Source organism: Lycorma delicatula, chromosome 5 (assembly GCF_047948215.1).
Source record: "Lycorma delicatula isolate Av1 chromosome 5, ASM4794821v1, whole genome shotgun sequence".
In the NCBI taxonomy this organism is placed as follows: domain Eukaryota; kingdom Metazoa; phylum Arthropoda; class Insecta; order Hemiptera; family Fulgoridae; genus Lycorma; species Lycorma delicatula.
In genome coordinates this window covers 151,035,566-151,054,271 of record NC_134459.1, presented here as the reverse complement: position 1 = coordinate 151,054,271, position 18,706 = coordinate 151,035,566, and the positions used below count along the sequence as shown (strand labels likewise).

Here is an 18,706-nt window from a genome sequence, read left to right as displayed (position 1 = left end):
GCGGTTATTGTATGGAATTCCCTCTTATTATTTCACATATAATACCAAGAAATTCGTTTTGTGTAGACTATAATTCTTTAGATGAAAACAAACCCTGATTTTAGTGACATAAATCTTTGGTTTTAGTTCCCAGATAATGGATTTTTTAATATAAAATAATTTTATTCAATAAATAATGAATAATTAATAAGCTTAAGATATATATGTATATATATATTTCAATAATGATCCGAATTGCATAATTTTCCTTGTTATAATTGTAATTTATCATTTTATTATCATTAATATTTCAATTTAATTAATAGTTGTTTCCTTTTCTTTTATAAAGTTATTATTGATTACTGTTTGTATTGCGATTCTGAGAATATTAATGCGATAATTAAAATTAATTATATATGCACGCGTATGTGTGTGTCTGTTCATGTACTTAGCTAAAACGTTAATTTAATTTTTTTCTTTAAACTCTCATAATAAATAACAATTTATTTATTACGTGTTATGACTTTGAATAACGTTTAAAGTAAATTTACGTTAAGAGGTCCATGAATTCTGTCATTCGTGTTTTTTACATTTTAGATTTCATAATTTCGTAACGCTAGATACGAGTGTTACAAATTTCAGATAAAATTAATTATCCAAATTTTATTATTTTTTTTTTTATGTAAATATTTTAATTTTCCCATTTTCTTCAGTATACTAAATAATAGTAGACAGGTACGATGGACAAATAAAAATTAATATACTGTTTGCTAATTTGGAAAAAAATATTTGGTGGCAATTTTTGGAGTCTGTTAGCTAATAATAATCTTTTTACTGCAGGTTTTTTTTTACAACTGATTGTAAATATAATTTTTTGTTCTACGGATAACTTCGTAATCCTCGAACCAAATCCCTTCGAACTGTTAAAGTTCGGTAGAATTATTTTCATCCTACTAATATGTAAGAGAAACGGTTATTCGTATTTTTGATGAAAAATCGTGCTAATAAATCGTCTAAGAAGATTTATCTGACCGATTGATCCAGAGACCTGCGAGTTAGAGCGGTTCAGATTAATCGCTCAACAGTCTAAAACATTTTTAATTTTTTGATATTTGGACTTATTTGGGCTGTACAGTTACAAAATGGCGTAGAAGAAATGAAAATCTTGCATTCTATGACTATTTCTTATATCGCTATTAAAATAGTTACAAGTCGATCATCCGAATGACTTTAAAGATTTAGATGACATCAACATAAGTTCGGGCCTCGAGCAATACCACCCGAAGAACTTCTTACAGCAGCATTACGATTTCTGAGACAAAAACGATATTAATTCTTTCTAACATGTTATTCTAATTTAGATATATTCGACCCCTAAACCTTGTTCTCAGATTTTGAATTTCCTGCTAAACAAATTCTTTTTCCGTATCTTTAAAATAAGTTATTTTTAAAAACTGAATGTTCCTTGTGGATTTTTCTTTCCTGGCATCGTGAGCTCATTATAGCACATTTGCTAGCATTGTAGCAAATTATGCTACAAGAAGGAAAGTATGGTATCAGTCAAAAAATGGGGTATGGTTTTTTTTTCATTTCTCGACGTTTCATAACCAAGGGATCTCCCCCAGAAAAAATGGGGGTGAATTTTCCTGCGTATGTCAAAATTTTGGAAAAACCTCACTTTTTATTAAGCTACCAGTACATGCGTACTGGTATCTTACCATTAAAAAAAAATTGCCCCTAAATTCTCTCCCCCTTTCGGAAAAATCGAAAAGAGCTAGCTATCTTTTTATTTATCATATTTTTAACCGATTTTTTTTTTTTGTCTTCCTAAGCATAGTAGTAGTGCAAGTTGCTTAAGTATAAACTTTCGGAGCAATATTGGGGTTGGAGGAGCCGATCAAAGTTTAAAAATATCGAATATTTGAATCTTTTAAACTTTTTCACGTATCATTATTTTTCCACTGTGTCAGAATAAATAAAAAATAGCAGGAAAGTGGAACAAAGTTTTTGTCAGCTTTTATACGTGTGTATTCCGGATATAAACTTAGTCTTAACCGCGATGTAGTTGAATGAAGCCTATGATGAAATCATTTAATAATGTCATTATTTATGAATTAAAGTATTGTTAAATAAAATAAAATTAAAATAAACGATAATTAAAGAAGAAATAAAGAAAACTTAAGGGAGCGGGTGTATAATTTGAGGGAAATCAAAAGAACGATATGACAAACCATTTATCTTAAAATCGCAAAAGAAACTGGGAATATTTTTTCATAATATATCTGTCGATGTGTCCGACTGACCGATTGATTGTATCAAAGTATTTACTAGTTACTTACCCTTCATCTCTATAATCGTTCAAGTCATTAACAGAAGTTTTAAATTTTAATCGATTTATCATTCATATCGTCCGATAAATCTTACTGTGTGTAGCCAGCATTTCGTTGGAGATGCGGACTTTTTTCATTTCGGGCCTTTTCTGTTTTCTCCCACACAATGGTATTTTTTTTTTTAGGTTACGTATAACATAATAGTAATTGTCATGTTTAAACATGTCTAGTTACAACATTGCACAGCATACTAGACATTGGTAATATGTTATAAGTCTATATATATATAATAAGTCTTGGTAGCCTGTAATAAGTCTATGTCGATGTTATTGAATCACGGGTCTTTCAAATGTACATGATAGAGGTCCAGTATAAGCAGCATTATTGCTTATAATTATAAATATAATTAACGAAATTTAGCTTACGCTCGCTTAAGTTTGTAGGTTAAGTTTGGATAGATTATATTAATAATTTCTCTGCAAATACCGTATAATTATAATTATAGCACGAACAATTACTAATACGTAACGTAAAAAATAACCGTCGTGGGGGAAAAATAGAAAAGGTCCTGCATTTCTTTCTTCTACGCACTAACTGAATGGAAGGTTGTTAATTTTCTTTAAAGGTGACTATCATTTCATTCGTAGTTATATTTTTTCTTTACGATGGATCATAGTTTTCTTCTCTTATTTAATTGTTATTATATAATTATTTTTGTGTGACGTAATAGTTCGTGACTTTGTTCTGGACCTCACCTACAGCCATGTATTTTATCATCATCTGTCCCAGTATTCCATTGATTTGTTCTCTCGATTATTATATATTCCTTGTCTTTGCCTATCTTTAATTTTTATTATCCACCCGCCCGCGTTTTTAACCTTTACTTATAATAATATCTGGTGAGTGTAGTCTATAAAAAATTCTTCTGTTATGTATTATTTTTTTTATATTCCATAATGATTTTACTTATTGTTTCTGAAGTGAAATTACATTAAATTATATTTCAATTAAAGACAGATGATAAAATTTAAAAAAAGTAGTTTTGTACTCGTTACTAGAACTGTAAATATATATAATATTTTTTAAGATATTTACTATTATAAAATGTAATTGCCTGAAATGTAATTTAGTTGAATATCTTTTGGCAACTTATTTCGATTACTGCAAAATACTATTTTAAAAAACCCACTTATTTCCTTCCCGGATAGATAATTTTTATAACATTATTCATATTATGAATATAAATTTGTGATAAAAGTGTTATAATAAGCTTGGGAGACATACATTTTTATCATTGGTATAGGATTTAATCCGTTTAAAATTTTCAGTTTTACTTATCCATTCCAAGTCACAGTAACCTGGAATTAATAGGCTTATCGGCTGGTTAATTGTTACATTACTTAAAATCTAATTTAAATTTAATATGATAACGTATAAAACGTTTAAACATAAGAAACAAGTTACACCGACGTACTAAATTTACAGAAATTTTAAAAATTGAAATATAATAAAAGCGTTTTAAAGCAGCAGTTTGTATAATTCATTTCATAAGGTAAGTTCGTTAAATTTCTCAGGAAGATTCCCAAGAATTTAAAATGTCAGTGTTATTTCTACTTTATATTTTGGGTGTAATAAATGAAATCCTTTGGAAATTTGATTGAACGAATAGTAAAATTTTATTTTTAGAAATAGATGGAAGGGATAGAATGTTATGATCGTTAAAAAAGGGAGTGTTTGTATGATTAACGTGATTTTTTAACCTATCCGAAATTCGTTTCTGTTTGTAGTTTAATGTTAATTGAATTTTACTAAAATATTTCTTCATACCCGATGCGTAGAAGAAATAAATACAATTCTCGCAATTTCTAAACTGTCCATCCTTAAAATTGAAAAAAAAAAATTAGAAAAACAAAAGCATTAATATGTTACAGAAGAATGTAACAAACAAATTAAACATTTTTCACTTAATGTATTAATTAAAATTATTCACATGACTGATTACGCAAGTTTTTAGTGAAAAGTTAAGGAATTCTATACAAATCAGGTAAACTTTAATATCAGTTGAAAGTGAAATACGCATTTCGCAATAAATATGGTTTTTTTTACGCGCGCGGACTACACACATCGATTTCTTATATATAGTTTTTATATACTATATATAAATGCATGATAACAGACAAATACGTAATTTGTATAAATACTTGCCACCTTTTAACCGGTTCTTGGAAGTATGATAGCATTTTAAAATGACTCTGTTTCTTATTTTCGTTTGAATCATAGTTATTTAAAACAATTTGACAATGATGATTCGTACATTTTTTTATTTTTTGTTTGGGTTTATTCTTACGTAATGTATGAACATAAGATTTGAAAAAAAAATTAGAGTCAGGATTCACGACATCCCTGCATTATAACTAGTTTTTATATAAGATTTGTTTCTTTATTTAATTAGCCAAACTCTAGGCATTTACACGGTTTGGTTTTCGGTTTATAGGATATTTATTGGATAAAGTATTAATTCTATTAACGCCAAGAAATATAAATATTATTCTCATCCAAAATCGAGACTAAAATAGGCCTAAATGAGTTAATTATCTAAATGATGGCATAACTTAATGTTATAAATCCATTATGTTTGAAATCTAAAGAAATGTTATTATTACCTTTGAATTTGAACTGCCAGCGGATCGATTTTAACTTGCAATCTTTTTAACAGAAACTATACTTACAAAACTCGTGAGCTCATTTCAAAATAAAATGCTTTTATTTTGAGTTGAAATTCTTACATCGTTTTTGGGTTGATGTTAATTGGTTTATTGTTATTTTTATAAATATTTTCAGACGGGATGTTTTTTTAAATAAAGATATAAAGAAAGTTTATGCTTTAAAAAAACGCATATTAGCTCAAGAGTTGATTTAATACTCACCAAAGATATCATTAGCTTTTATAAACTTAAGCGACACCGGTGAGGCGTATTAAACCGAATTAGTTTTTAAGAAGTTATTTTTTTAAATATCCGTTCGAAACTGGGTAACGATTGAATTGCTAATAGAGTGTTCCAAAAAAGTATTATGTATTCTTCTTGTACCAGACGGCTAGTTGCATGGTACATGGAAATTAAAAATATGTTGGTAAAAAAAAATACTTGGGTTAAGTTGATCTAAAATCTTATCTTTAGAGATTTTAAAACTTAAGTTTAAAGATAAGTTTCAACACTGTGCGCAACTTAAGGAGCTTGGTGCTCGTAGCGTGTACCATTTTAGAATCTTGTGAGTACTATTTTAATTCCTGTGAGAATCCCTAATTGCGAAGGGGAGTTAACGTTTAAAGATGCAATATACGGTAAGCTAAAAGGAAGTATGTTAAAGAGAAATAAAGTCCTTCGGGCTTTTTAACTCATCGAAGGAGATGGATGTATCAATTTTTGATCACCAAAAGCTAGTTCTTTGAATGTTATCGTGGCTGAAGAGTACAATTTATGTATTTTAGCGATAAAATAAAAGTCTTGATTATTAATATAGTAGTAGTATTATAAAATATAAGGTGTTTCGTGCCATATAAACAAATAAAATGATTCCATTATACAATTTTCCATCGTAGAAAAAATTATTTTTTTAGGTCCATTAATTTTCAGCCGTTCAATCTCACGCACGATAACTATTTGAAAGTAATAAAACAATGGTGCCTATATTTTGTTGACTAGTGTAAAATTAAGGTAACAAAACGATTAAAAAAGATGTGAATAAACGTTTAACTACCTTAACAGAATATCGTTAAATCTAAATAATTTTTTTAAGCCTGTCCGCAAAACACGTTGCAAGGTTTTGATATATATCCCTTGGTATAATAACAAATAAAAATGTAATTGTGTATAAACAATAGTAAGAAAACGTAATAAAATAAAATATAATTTTTGTGTACTTCAACGACGGTTGTATTAGAATTAAAACAGTGTTAAAAATAACGCTGTGTTGTCCCCGTAATAATTATCAATTTACGCATTTAGATCATAATTTGTTACAGACATTCTCTTTTTATTTTTTGTGTAATCAGATGAATTTTGTGGTAGTGTGTAAAAAAATGTTAAATATGATCAGGATTCGAACCTCGAACCAGTTGAAAGAGAATGGTCGTCCGCGTAACCTATAATGCGGTCGGCTCCGGTACCTTATTATTTAATACAAATATTTCAGACGGCTACTAACTGTAGATTTTTTTTTTAATTGAATCGGAACGTGGTCTTGCATCTTTTTTCCTCGCATTGCTACAAGTACTATCTGAAATAAATTACACGATTACTTAAGCGATAAGTAAACTTTTTTTCTTTGATTTTTCACATCGGTTGATTTATTACGGCTGAACGTTATTAATGTTGATTTAATTCGATACGTTAAATCTTAATATAAAGCCTTGGCTTTTTTTTATTGTATACAATATTATGATCTTGATCATTTTGCAACATCTGTGTCTATTGTTTTGATATGCGCAGTAATTTTGAATCTCTGCTGGGTATAAACAAAAAAAAAAAAAAAAACAGCTGTGTGTTTGTTTTAATCTGTTGCGGTGAATGTCCTCATGGGATGATTGTATTTGATTATTTATGTTTCATATTTGTTGAATATTTTACTTTTAAATAGAACTACAGTACTTTTTTTTCAAGGTTTATTGTGATCGCATTTATTTTCTTTTCTGATGTATTGACCAAGCGTGTATAGTGATCGAGTATTAACGCGATAATTTGGCATTTCGTTTGTCGATTGGTTTTCGTATAGAGAAGTTTTAAATGCCTAGCTACTAATATTTGGGCGCTCTTATTCTTGACATAACATACGGTTTCCGGTTAGCATTTCGGTGATTACGTTTTGTATAACTCAATGTTTGCGGTTTGCTCCATCCTTAGCCATACATTTTTACCGCGTAGTGGTAATTTTTACGTAAGTTTATTTTAATTTTCGTTTTTTAATCAATTTTGTTGTAAAACACATTTATTAAACGAAAGAAATTTATATTCTCAGTAGTATTTGTAACACTACGATTGACAAATACGATTAAAGAATAAATTTGTTTTATTTAGTCGTAGGGCGTAAATATATTTAAGTTTAATCAAATATTAAAAATCGTACGCTGTATTAATCAGAGCCGTGAGAAAGACATAATTGATTTTTGTACATTTTGTAGGAACCAGATTGTGAAAGGATAGAAGGAATCTGATCGAACACTTACACCCGCACTTTTATCGGGTCACACACTTTTACCCGGTAGATAGAAAGAAGGTATTGATTGTCGTTATGTATTACAAAATAAAATAAAAAATTAATGATTTTGAGTGTTTTCGAAGTCAAAATGTTCTATGTCCTCCGGATAAGTATTAAGCGATTAAAGTCCAAGGTCTTATTCTAAATGTTAAAATACGTAAAATTTTTGGAATTCAGCTCGGCCGCATACTGTCACGTATATGTTGCAGCACTCCAGTTGTATAATAATTACACCGATTTTTATTGAAATCACTACGTCTTGATCGCACTAGAAACACCGGGTATAATAATCGTTCAGCTGATAAAATCGATACAGAGTTGATACATCAAATAGCAAACAATATTTTTTTAAAACCGAAAAATGAATTTCTTTGAAATGAATCGCTTAGAGCATCAAAATAGATTTATTTAAAGGACTTAAAACATTAATGGTCTTAAAAGGTGTATTCTCATTTTTATTGTTTTTTGGTGTTGCTTTATTTTTTTAAATCAATAAGGAATTAAAATCCGTAAATCAATATGGATTTTAATATGTTAATTCCTACGGTTTTTTTCATTTGCAACCCGTATTATTATTTGTCCTTAAAAATAAATTCAACATCAGAATAAGATCCATACATAGTTATAATATATTAAAACTTAATATAAAGTATGTTAAAGTTATAAAATTTATAATTATAAAATACGGTTAATATAAAGTATGTACGTTCCTAATTTAATTTAATTTTATTTGTAAATACTGTGGTTTACTTATACGTATGTTCTGCGCCTATGTACGCGACTTCCGGTTTCATCGCATTTGTATATGGTACTTCGTTTCATTCTTGTGACTAACAGCATTAAGTGTGTCTACGCTTGCATACGTATGATATCGTTGTACAACTTTTAACGTGTTGGAAGCGATGATGGTATAGGCAGTTTCTTCAATCCGTATCGATCATGATTATTTAACAGTAATTTATATTGTCCGTTTATCAGACTCTAATCGATTGTTTGCAACCGAAAAATCATGAATAATGTGATACAGAATTAATGCAATTATCTATTGGCGCAATTTAAGGACAACTATATCAATAAAATAAAATATTTTATTACCTATATAAATAGGCTAATGCATTATGTTAGTGAGTCTTAGTAAAGCGAATCTAAAAAAAAAATGCATTAAAATATCAAACTAAAAAAAACCCAGAAAAGTCAGGTGAAATTCAAAAGTCAATAGTCACATTACAGTCGATCGGCAGTTACTTGTGGTACCCTGCAGGATCTTATCCAGTCGACTCTAAAACTCCAATAGATAGAGCATTAACTTCGTCAGGCAGTAGTTTCCAATGATTAACTGCTCTTATAGAGAATAAGTGCTGCTTTATAGTTTTATCAAATCTTTCCTTAGTTGAGCTCGAACGTGAGATCACGAATCGTACTGTCGAAATTTCTTAAAAAGCGTGGAATTGAAGTTGTATAGTGCCGTTATAAATCTTGAAATTTTCAGTGACATTTCCGCGACGATGTCGGTATTCCAATATGAGAAGATACTGGGAACGAAGGCTAACCTCGTACGGCGTTTGTTTTAAAGTGGGAATTAGTTTCGTTATATAGGGAACGGATGGAATAATTTAATTCGTAAATCGGTATACCGATTTGTCTTCTTTTTCCATAATAAGTTTTGTGTAAACGCATCGATCAAATTATAAGTTTCCTGTTTATTTTTCTTAATTTAAACATATTACATGTTATAATTTTCTAGGGGAGGGGAATATGTCTAGTGGTGAACGCGTCTTCCCAAATCAGCTGATATGGAAATCGAGAGTTCCAGCGTTCAAGTTTTAGTAAAGTCGGTTATTTTAACACGAATTTGAATAATAGATCGTGGATACCGGTGTTTTTTGTCGGTCGGGTTTCAATTAACCACACATCCCGGGAATGGTCGAAATGAGACTACACTTCATTTACACTCGTACATATTATCCTCTGAAGTATTATCTGAAAGGTAATTACCGGAGGCTAAACCGGATAAAGAAAGAAAAGGGGAGGGGAATGTACATAAAATAGATCCTTAGCCGTTTTAAAAGATAAGCAGATTGTGTAAGAAAACAGTTTGTTTTTGCATAGTTGGTAAAATTGGCTGATGGTAACATTAGATTTACATTCGAGTCTGTGGCTGCGCACGCGCATACACCAAAATTCGTATAGCGACTCTGTATGAATGTATTTATTTAGCCCAAGATTAAATGACTTGGTCATGGTAAGTTAGTTTGTTTACCGTTACAGGGGTTAGATTAAAGGGGAAGATGTTTCTTTTAAAGTGAGTTGTGACAGTTCTGTAAAAAAATAAAATAAAATTGGCTTTGAAAAGGTTTGAATTGCCGGAAAGCTGTAAAATTACTTTCAATCAAAAAATAACATTGAATATCTCAAATCAATAAGAAGCGTGAAGTATTATTACTTTATTATTATTTTCATAATATTCGTTGAATCGTTTCGCAGAATTATCCAGTTAGGCAATAGTAGTTTCAGTTATCGAAATCGGGCGTACATATTACTTTAATTTAATAGTTAGTAAAATTATACTAGTGAAAAAGACGCCCATAAATGCGGGAGCGGCCTGTAAATTGTACAGCTTGTCTTCATTCGTCGACCGATCTCTCTCTTATGTTTCTTTTGTAGGATAAGGCCACACCTTAATAACCATTTATTTATGTGTATCATATATACACACACACACACCGTAATTATATATCTTTTTCTTTTCACATAAAAATTTTACACTTCATTTTCTGCCGTTACTGTAAATTTCTGTAGAATATAGTCTTATCTTGACAAATTTCCAATTAGATAGACGTAATGAACGACCGATCTGAAGGTTTCGCTTGGTGTACTTGAAAGCGGATATAATATATTTATTTATTTGTCATCTGTTTTTGATTGGTTTTGTCCAGCTTATGTTAGAAAGATCAGTCGATCGGTTCTGTTTAAAAACGACCACAACTGGATGGATCGCTTTTTAATATTTCACAAAAAAATTATTCAAAGGGTTTTTAGTGTGTATGTAAATTCCACAAAAGATTTGTTAATATTTAAGGAATGTTAATGAAAATGAATTGAATTTCAGTATTTTTTCATTTACCTTTTTTTCATTTAGCGATTTTCCGCTAAGTTTTACATTAATTGTTCTTGACTAAAAAATTGTTAAAAGAAAACGCTTTTTAAAAGTAATTATTGGATAAAATTACACTTAAATGAAAATTTAGTTTCAACTGCTGTACGCTATATGCTTCTGTAAAAAATATTCGCCGGTAAGTCGACATTGTAGTCTTAAACAATACCATTATTACTAGGCCGTGGTGGTTAACAGTGGGTAAAACATCTTATTACTTAAAAAGGCTCATTTTTCTTCCGCCTAAACATAAGCGGTGGGAGAAGTTACTGCTTTGCAAGTCGATTGCGGATCTGGCTGAACGGTATGTTTTCAGTCGGATTCTTCCGAATCCCGCATGATCGGGCAAAACGGATAAAGTTATTCTTTTAGGAACCTTTTACTCGTTCTTAGGTGGGTTTTTAATTTCTGGAAAGGGAAGCATGTAATAAAAATTCGTTCCTTCGTGGATTGAGCATCATTTCTTACCATCCTGATCCCCGTAGAGGAAGACACCCTCCGCCAACCCCTCCGTTCCTAGCCCTTATGGGATTTACCGGAGCCCATGGGCTATAAAAACCGTCGGCTTTTGACATATTCCAGTCGTCTCGGCCAGGATGCCACCGATGCAAATGCCACGAGTGACATTACCATCGGTGTACTATTTTAATGAACTAAAAACAAAACGCATCTTACCGAGTCTTAAGCAAGACTGAAAGGACTTAACGAAGCAAAGGAACTGAACTATGCACCCGTAGAAGGTAAAACTGAATTCAACACACAACACGAAACATAAAAATATTACACGGAACAACAACACAGTAACACTGAGACAAAACAAGACAAAACATTACACATTGTTATCTTGAACCTTTTAACCGTATTTCTTTCATGAGATAATTTGTTGCTTTTTATCTTTGTTTAGAAGTCATTAATGTAATTATGTTTTCCGATTTGTTTGCGCGCGCGTTGGTTTCTTTTAAAAAAACGGTCGGGCTAAAAATAATTATGAACAATTCTGTAAAATTTTTTGTTATGATTATTAACCGAGCGAAACGATGTCCTATTTTAAATCGAACTTTTGACATTTTAACCCCCTCTCCAACGGCTAATTTTCACTGACTTTGTTTTCCTGCAAACTTATTTTCAGATTCGTAAGATTTTTTGCGTCGGTAAGGTTTCTCGCTCTCAGGCAGAATGACGTTGTATGTAACGATTTTTCATAAGAAGTTTTGTTTGCAAATATGATTTTGGTTATTATCTCGATCGAAATTTGTTAAATTTAGTACTAAATCAATGAGGTATACGGGTGGGCAATTGCTATTATGATAAATTTTATACAAATGTATAATAAATAAAGAAGTGAACAAATATTATGATAAATGATATTCCTTCATAGCAATAAAATTGTTTAGTTAAAAACAGATTTCCAAGATACAGCGAGCATAAATCAAATAAAAATTAATAATTAAAGAAACGATTACTTTTACATAATAAGTGTTTAGGTAATAATACTTCAACGTAAATAAGTCCATTAAACAGGTTATAACTTCTTCTCCTGTTGAATAAAGTAGTTAAAATGAATTAAGTTGCTATAAATGAAAAGATGACTAGACTAACGGCTAACTAGATGTAACGTAATATTTTTTATCTTCTGACTGAACCTTGCTTGTGTACTGTCTCTTTACTGACGGCTAGAGTAAAAAAAAAAAAAAAAAGATTTACAGCTACCAAGTAAGTCTACTGTGTTACTGGAGTTTATACTCTGTCCTGTAATAAGAGTATTAAGATAAAATCTTTAGAGACGGACAGTAGAATAACAGTCGTCTTCGTTATAATACGACTAGTGAAGTGTTTTAAGCTTACACTTACAGGGGGTGCTTCGGAGTCGTTAAATCAAGCCTAGGCAAGTTTCGAACGAACCACGTGCTGCCCGAGCCCGTTGTCATGACAACCTACAACCCTCTTTTTCGTTATTACCACCGTTGCGACTATACAATCCCTTTTTGATTGTCAAGGGCACTGTACCCTCGTCACGATATATACACGCAAGCGCACCTCTGGCTGTGTTATTGTATTATACAGGATACGGTGACACAACTTGCGTGATGATGATAATTATTATAAAATTTTAGTTCAATTAAAAGAGATCGTATATGTTTTTTTAAATAAGCACGAATCTTATTTAATCTGTATTGCAACTAGTTAAAAAAAAACTTTTTAAATTTTCATTACATTAAACTGTACGTGGTAGTATTGTTATATAAAAAAAGAATACTTAAGCTAATTGTATTTTTGTTTAACATAAAATTGCAGTTACGTTTGGGATGACAGTGAAAAACATTTCTTTTTTTTATTACTTTTCTTTAATGTGCAATGAGATAATTAATTTTGTTAATTTCTTGTCGTGTGTATTACAGAATCTTGGAAAAAGTTAATGACAGATTGTCAGTGAAGTGATTCGGGGTTTACTTATAAAAATCGACAACGATGTTGTAAATAAATGTTTTTGTTTACGTCGTTGCGTGATTTACTTTTATATGTGTGAAGTTTATTGTGCTATAGCTGTTTTATTATGGGGAAATAAAAGTAAGGGTTGATGAACAATGGATTCCTGCTTTCCACCTCTTGCGGCGCTCAGCTTGTCGCAACCCGGTGAAAAGGGTGAAAGACGTACGGAACAAAATGATAATGCTGGAAAAATTGAAATTTTACAAGATCTGGATTTATATTATATAAGGCAAATAGCGCATAATTTGAAGGTAAAGTTACATTTTAATTTATCAATAGTATTGTGCACGTTTTAAATCTATTTACTTAGTAGTTATTTTTTCTTTAATGTATTTTACTTGTTTTGTCCTTTTTTTGTCTAGTTTTTTTTTTATTGATTATCCTACAAAGGTCAACTCTTGACATTGTTGCCATATTTTCGACAATTTATTGTACACGGTACATCTGCAATTCTTTTCTGGCAATCCTGTTAGGAATTCAGACTAGTTAATCCTGTTCAGAACAGAAAAGTCTTACATCGAGTGTCGTTTAATGTTGCAGATTTTGGACAACTTAATTAGCTAACCGTTGAGTTACTAATTAATTACATTCATTATTTTGTTATTAATTACAAATTTGCATAAACGTCATTGTGTTCGGTGTGGAAGAAATTTTTTCTCCAAAACGGAGATTTTTTTCTTTTTTTCAGTAATAAATTTGGTCTTTCCATTCCCATTTTCCCAGTTTTTCTTAGATTTAAGAGGAATTTCTTTCCTGATGAAAACCAACTTGAAGGAATGAAGTATAAAGAAAATTTCTTGCGTTACCGAGATTTGAACGTGGGACTTTTCTAATGAAATATGGTGTCGTTACCGCGCTACTTCTTTATGATTACTACTTGCATATTTCTTGGTACTACAGCCCGTGTAGGGTCTTGGCCTCTATCAAGGTGCCATTTCATTCCTCCCTTTCCGACGCTTATCGCCTCCATCCTGTAACGTTCATTCTCCCCAAATCATCCTCCACATCTTTAGTCCATCGCCTCTGTGGTCTCCCCCTCAATCTGCGCCCCTCTCCAATAGTTTCTTCTATAAACTTCCTTCACATCCCTGGCATCTTTCACCCGTTCAACGTGTCCCAGCCAGTTAAACCATCTCACCTTACTTTCACCAACAATATCCTGCCGATCAAACATTTCCTGCAATTCCTGATCGATACGTATTCTCCACTCTCCATTTTACTTTATTTATGGATTGGCGTTGATATTTGTTAAAATGATAACATAATGATAATTATAACTAAATGATACATTAATCCGTAACAGTGGATCAAAATTATTTTTCAACTGATATCTTCTGTTAAATGTTTCATCAGAGCTTCTTTTTTTAAAGGTAGACAAACCGATGCAAAAAATGTTTAAAAAACCTATTTTTAAAGTAAGATGCATGAACGTTTACTTAAATATTAGATTAGGAAATTACAAACCTTATTCATGAAGATCAGCATTTTTACTTTGTAAATCTTCAAGTAGACAATACTTTTAAAATTTATTTCTTCTTTGTTTGGTTTTTTCTTCAGCTTGGATTTATTCGTATCAATATTATGATCAACATGGTTGAACATTTCGGTGAACCTGGTAGTTCGAATAAGTCCTTTTCATGATTTTTCACCCGGTGTATTTAATTCGTAAATCGTCCTTCATTTGGTCAAAACAATAGTTTTTTGTGTGTCAGCCGACCTGCTCATTGATAATTCTCTTTATATGTTGACGAGAAAGTTTTTTCTTTACAAATCTCTTAACGCGGCCAAACTATTTCAGTCCTGAAGGTATATTTCTTCCTCCCACTGTAATCTTTACCGCAAACCTTTTCTTTCTTTTGTCAGTTTACATCGATTATTTCTTTGGCTTGTGAGCTTACGTGGAGTTTACTATCGATCGAATATGAAAGTTTTTAGGTCATTGTCAATCAGAAGCGAAAAGAATTATAGGATCTGTTTTTAAGATAACGTTTTTTCCCGTAGAGGGTATCCAGGATAGAAAAAGTAAAGTTCTGTTATTTATTTTCCTTTACGCTTCTTGGTTCTGCGTCTGTTGTTTTTGTATTAAATACTCGTATTACACGTTTTGAAGATTTCAAAGTCTTGTATCTGCTTCTTTAGGTGATAGATTAAAATAATTTTTTTTTCGTTTTTAATTAACAGATAAGAATTCTTAAAATATTTGTTCCCTTTTCTAGCTCGCTCTGCTCATTTCTCCCCGTCTTTCCCCGTGACGTAACTGTTTCTTTTAGGAAACCCGGAACGTCCCATCTCGCTAATGTTCATTTTTACAAATTCAAGGTACCTTTTTACAAGAACTACTACAATACATAGGGTGATGGTTTTTATTTTATTTTGTAGAACGGTTCTTTCTCAATGTTTTAAACATATTGGATTTTTATCAATTACTTTAACAATTTTTACAAATTTTTTAGTGGATTTTACATAGCCCAAATGGATCGTTGCATTTTCTCTAAGTTACTAAATTTTCTGCGGACAGCCGGTCCACAATAGGTTTGAATTTTGTCTACGATTGCTTCTGTAAGCCGACAGGTGTGTACATTCTTTACATGACGAAAAATGTTTAAAAACTTCAAATAAAATATTTAAATCTACTATTCCATTTCCAAATTGTTCTTTACAACTAAACTTATCGTAAATTAAATCTAAGTCGTGAAGTTTTTTGGAAGAAGTACCAGCAAACTGTGAAGAATTAGCTTGAATAGATCGCGCCTTAGATTCTAATTTTTCTTGATTAATTTTTTTATTCCCACAAATTTTTTTTATATACTCTTGGATTAGTAGAACGAGGCACTCCAATCGATAATACTAGAACAATATCAACTTGCACGATCAGAAAACGAACCTCACTAAAGATGAAATATAAACAATACTGCAACAGATGAGTTACAGAGCCATCTTGATTATTAAATATAAAAATATATAACATTTAAATAAATTAAGGAAATGTAAACAGCTATATATTACCAGTCAACTACACTGTTCCATTTGAAATAACAATTTTGTGTGACCTGAAATAAACAGCTGTGCATTGTTTACAAAAAGTGATTTATCTCCGGTAATAATCATCAGTTTTTAAGGGTTATACACAATTTTAAATAGAAAAGTCTGAGTAATTAAATAAAACGATCAATTTTTTTTTCATGTAATGGCCTTCCGGATCCCCTTAATTTATTTAGTTTCTCCGTTTTTACATCTGTTGTGCTTATGAATCGTAGTGACAAATGTATTTCCCTCCTCTCCCGTTCTCAAAACATTTTCAGACGTCGCAGCCACCTTTCCCCTGATATAAGTAGCACATTTACCGTAGGAAATTCTTATTTTTATCGTAAGATAGCCTGGTACATCGAGCGTAAAATTATTAATTTAATAATTTTAACTTAAGTTGCGTACGTTAAGCCCCCGGTAAAATAATAGTCCCGATAAAGTTAATCTTACATAAATCGCAAGTCGCTCTCAAAAATAATCTAGTCTTCAAGAATAACAACGCCGCATCTCAGCTTAAGTAAAGAGAGGAGTGAAGTAGGTACTTCTTTTATAACCCAAATGTGCGGTTGCAGATCGGGATGCCAAACCCGCACTGCAATGCAGACGGTATTCTACTCTGCGAGTGACGATTTCTTTCTGTTCATCACAGGGACCGATTGTAGTGATCATCATAACTTTTATAGAAAGCAATTCTCGATCGGTAACTTTTACTTCGGGTTCTTTCCGTACCATAAGAAATTTTGGGACGGTTGAAGTAATGCAAGAATTATTTTATCCTTACTATCGTAGAACAATTAGCGTGTGCACGTATTACGACTTGGTAGGGTGAACTAAGAGAATAATTGAGCTTATCATAATGTTATAAATACGATCGGTATTCTCCCCTCGTTTCCTTGTCCTGTATTCTCTTCTAATCCTATTTATCCTATCATTCTAATATGAACGATAATGCTCATTCTCCGCAGATCAGCAGGATATTGGTGAACAGCGAGATAATAAGGATAATTTACACCGATAATTGTTGAAAAATGAATGAGTTAATTTTACTAGCTATAAAAAATTAATGAAATGTATTTTAATTAGCCGATAAAAGTAACAAAATAAATTTTTTTGATTTGTCTTTTTCCAATTTAAACAATTTTTTTTGATACTCATATGTTTTTATTATTTTGTTACCTAATAAATAACATTTAAATACTGAAATTAAATAAAATTATCGTATTAGTAACGTAAGTAATACAGTATTACTTTATTGTTTTGTGAATTACTATATTTAACTTCATTGGTAATCCTTGAAATATAATTTTATTGCTTGTTACCTACGTAGTGCATTTGTCCCGTTATATATATATATTTATTTATATATTTATTCGTTTCCTATTTTAATTAGATTTATATAGTCTATTATTTTCAGTACGTATAGACTATAAGTAAATCTCTTAAGTGCTTCCGCTTTCGTTTGGAACTATGCCCGGTGAACTTGTCAAGATTTTTTATTTTTTGTTTGTTTGTAAAATGAAGAATGAAAGGAAGTGTTTCTTACCGCGTGTTTGGTTTTTTTTTACTAATAAATTATACCAGAAATTTATTTCTGTTACGTTTTATTTAAGGTACATTAAAATCTTAGTGTTTATATAGAATTGGTAAACTATCTAAGGTAAATTGTAAATACTCTGTTTTACTGTATAAATGTATTTTTTTAATGTAGAAAAATTACATACAGTTAAAGATTTTTGATTGATAAATCACGTAGCTAATTAAGATGATTTTTGATTCTTATGAAAATTTTCACGTGTAATTAGATATGACTGAAAAATATAATTCCAAGCCCAAGCTAGGAATCGAATTCAAGAGCTTTCATTTATAATGTATAACGAAAAATCTTTTAAGTGTCTACTATGCGTTCGATCTGCATATGTAAGAACGTTTGTCGAACAGGTTTTTTAATTTTATGTTATTGATTTAAGTTATATTTTTAATTTCTCATTAAAAAGCAAAGAGTATCAGCGGAGGTCAGTTTATTTTTCATTAAAAGGATAGATAAATATTTAATGCAATTAGATACCTGGCGTTTATGGGAAATCGAATATTTTTTACTTAGTTTGGAATATTGTATGACATATTTGTGTCTTAGAAATTATTAAATTTTCTGACTTTATTCGATAAATATTGCAGCTATTGATTATAATACGCAGGGAAAAAGAGTTCTTACGATTTGCTATCCCCACATCATACAAGATAGTTCATTAAAATTTGTTTTTTCAGTATCAATCTATTATTCTATGAACGTATTTGTGTAATGTGACAAAATTGCTAGATTGAAATTACTTCGTGTTTTATCCGATCGTGTTTGTGTCGCGCTGTTTGTTTATCCACGCCAGTTTATCAAAGATGGCAGTCAAAGGAAGAATGGTCTTGGAATACCGTATAAAAACAAGAGTTGTTATTTCATGAAAGAAGTGTTTGGTCA

The 18,706-nt window shown here is 30.7% G+C and overlaps 1 protein-coding gene across 6 annotated transcripts in view; it reads left to right on the top strand.

Annotated features, from left to right (window-relative positions):
* Positions 1–18,706, top strand: part of LOC142325494 (rhotekin-like) — a 426,138-nt gene that overhangs the window by 268,529 nt on the left and 138,903 nt on the right. For 3 of the 6 annotated variants that reach the window (XM_075367326.1, XM_075367327.1, XM_075367328.1), the window contains one exon: positions 13,119–13,460. The exons of the other annotated variants lie outside the window; for them this stretch is intronic. In XM_075367326.1, the coding sequence (XP_075223441.1) occupies positions 13,305–13,460 (156 nt within the window). In that variant the 5' untranslated portion in view covers positions 13,119–13,304. The remainder of the gene's footprint in view (positions 1–13,118; positions 13,461–18,706) is intronic. 6 annotated transcript variants of the gene reach the window in all.